The following is a 2,121-nucleotide window of genomic DNA, read 5'->3' as shown; positions in this document are numbered from 1 at the left end:
CTAGCACTGTGTTTCCATGGGTACATGCCGTTCCTGCAGGTTTATCTTCCTCTCTTTCCTCCCAGCTGGATTTGAATTGGATGGAGGGGGGTTCATTCCTGACAGAGGGTACAGCTTAGTCAAAGGTTTGGAACTGGGGAAAAAACCCAAGCAGCTCAGGATGTGGTGAGGGCTAGAGCCTGGTCGGCTGATGTTCTTTTCACAGCCTCCTCCCTAGAATGTCCTGGGTTGGTTGAGGGGAATAAACTTACCCATGGACCCTGGGTGCTGGAGGGTCCACTCACCTGTCTTTTGCTCCCAACCTAGCATGCGACATCCAGAAACTCTATGATAAAGACCCCCTAGGCAATGTCCTTATCGACAAGAAGAAGCTGGAAAAGATCCTGCTCCTGAGTTACGTCTGCAACACCCAGGCAGGTGTGCTATGGTGCTGAGCTTCCTCTCAGCCCCCTCTCCTCAATTCCTTTCTGGAATTCCTTCTCTGCCCAAGCCCAGGCTCTGCTCCTCCCACCCAGGCCCTCCTCACTGATCCCCTCCACCCCAGAGTACCAGCAGGGCTTCCACCATATGGTGATGCTCTTCCAATTGATGGTGGAACACGACCACGAGATCTTCTGGCTTTTCCAGTTTTTCCTGCAGAAAACGGTGAGGACTGGGCCTGAGCTCAGGGACCACTCCCCACACCATCCCGCCAATTCTCCAAACAACCCCTTGAGGTTAGGCAAGCATTGGCAGCCCCAGCCACTTCCTCTAGCTCTAAAACAGCCCTTTGGGTCCCAGAGAAGCCTGAGGGGGCAACATCAACCCCAGTGGGGTGTGTTCTAGGGTGGGGCGGGGGCAAGCATTGGAGTTGAGGAGGACGCTGGAGTGATGTTCTTGGTCCAGCTCTCACCAAACATTGAAAGAGGCTCAGTGATGACACCCTCTTCTGGCATTCTTTTCTCAAAACACACTCTGCTCCCACAAATCCTCCATGGCTTCCCACAGCCTTCAGAATAAAATTCAATAACCTCAGCTAGGCATTCAAGCCCTCCACCTTCGGTCTGCTGTCTCACTGCTCCCTTCACATGACCTGCACTCTAGAATACCAGGGGACATATTGTTCCCCAGATATACACTGCACTGTCCAGGTTGAGGGCTTTTGAAGTTTCTGCTCCATGGAACACCCTCCCTGAAAAGTCTTTCCTTATGACCTGTGAGAGGCTGCCTAGAACCCATCCTCAACTCTTTCTCCATCCCTGTGACAATGTGCTCACTGCTCTTTCCTTGTCCTGACTGAATCTGACCCACAATGTGTGTATAGAAGAATAACTGGGCTCACTGCATTATGAGCTACACCTGAAACATCTCTCTCTCTCTCTCTCTCTCTCTCTCTCTCTCACACACACACACACACACACACCACACACACCACACACATACAGATGGACACACTTGCACACACTGATCACAGACACAGACATGATGTGTGCACGTGCACACACACATATACAAACTCATACAGAGACATGGTCCTGGCTTGGAGCCAGGCACACAGAGGGTCTCCGGAATTGGGGAGTTGGTGAAGTAGGGCTGGGTTTTTCTGGTGCCCTCAAGCCCAGAAGACTCAGTTTCCCTTCTTCTCGTCTTTCACAGGAGCACAGCTGTGTCATCAACATTGGGGTGAGCAAGAACCTCAACATGCTTAATGACCTGATTAACTTCATGGACCCTGTGTTTGCTGAGCACCTAAGTGAGTTGGCCCTCTCCTGGCACTGTAAACCTCCCCCAAGGGCAGCATCGATGGAGGCCAGGACCCAGCCCCCCAAGGCAGTGGTGCCCAATCATGGGGGAGAGAGGAGGATCATTTGATCTTCTCTCCAGGCCCTAGGAAGAGGGTTCATCTCGATGGGGTTGGAGTCTGGACAGTTGAAATTCCACCCCAAACAGTCTCCAAGGACAGTTAGAAAAGTGATAGCCAGGTGTTTTGTATTTCCCAAATGTGTGTGTGCTCTGTTGTTTGGTCTGTCTGTTTTTGCTCTGTTCTCCATGTCATGCCCTGTTTTCTCTGACCATGGCCTCTGGGCTGGCATCCCGTTTTTCTCCCCACAGGAGGAAAGGGTGCTGGGACTGCAGTCCCTC

General features: G+C 52.0%; 1 protein-coding gene across 1 annotated transcript in view; it reads left to right on the top strand.

Annotated features, from left to right (window-relative positions):
• The window catches only part of TBC1D21 (TBC1 domain family member 21), a 12,159-nt gene that overhangs the window by 7,702 nt on the left and 2,336 nt on the right, over positions 1-2,121 (top strand). The window contains 5 exon segments of the mRNA XM_006922641.1: positions 307-417; positions 545-645; positions 1,636-1,732; positions 2,092-2,117; positions 2,120-2,121. The exon segment at positions 2,120-2,121 is cut by the window's right edge and continues 82 nt beyond it. Coding sequence (XP_006922703.1) covers positions 307-417; positions 545-645; positions 1,636-1,732; positions 2,092-2,117; positions 2,120-2,121 — 337 coding nt within the window.

Source organism: Pteropus alecto, unplaced genomic scaffold (assembly GCF_000325575.1).
Source record: "Pteropus alecto unplaced genomic scaffold, ASM32557v1 scaffold38, whole genome shotgun sequence".
Classification (NCBI taxonomy): domain Eukaryota; kingdom Metazoa; phylum Chordata; class Mammalia; order Chiroptera; family Pteropodidae; genus Pteropus; species Pteropus alecto.
This window is presented reverse-complemented; position numbering and strand designations above follow the sequence as displayed.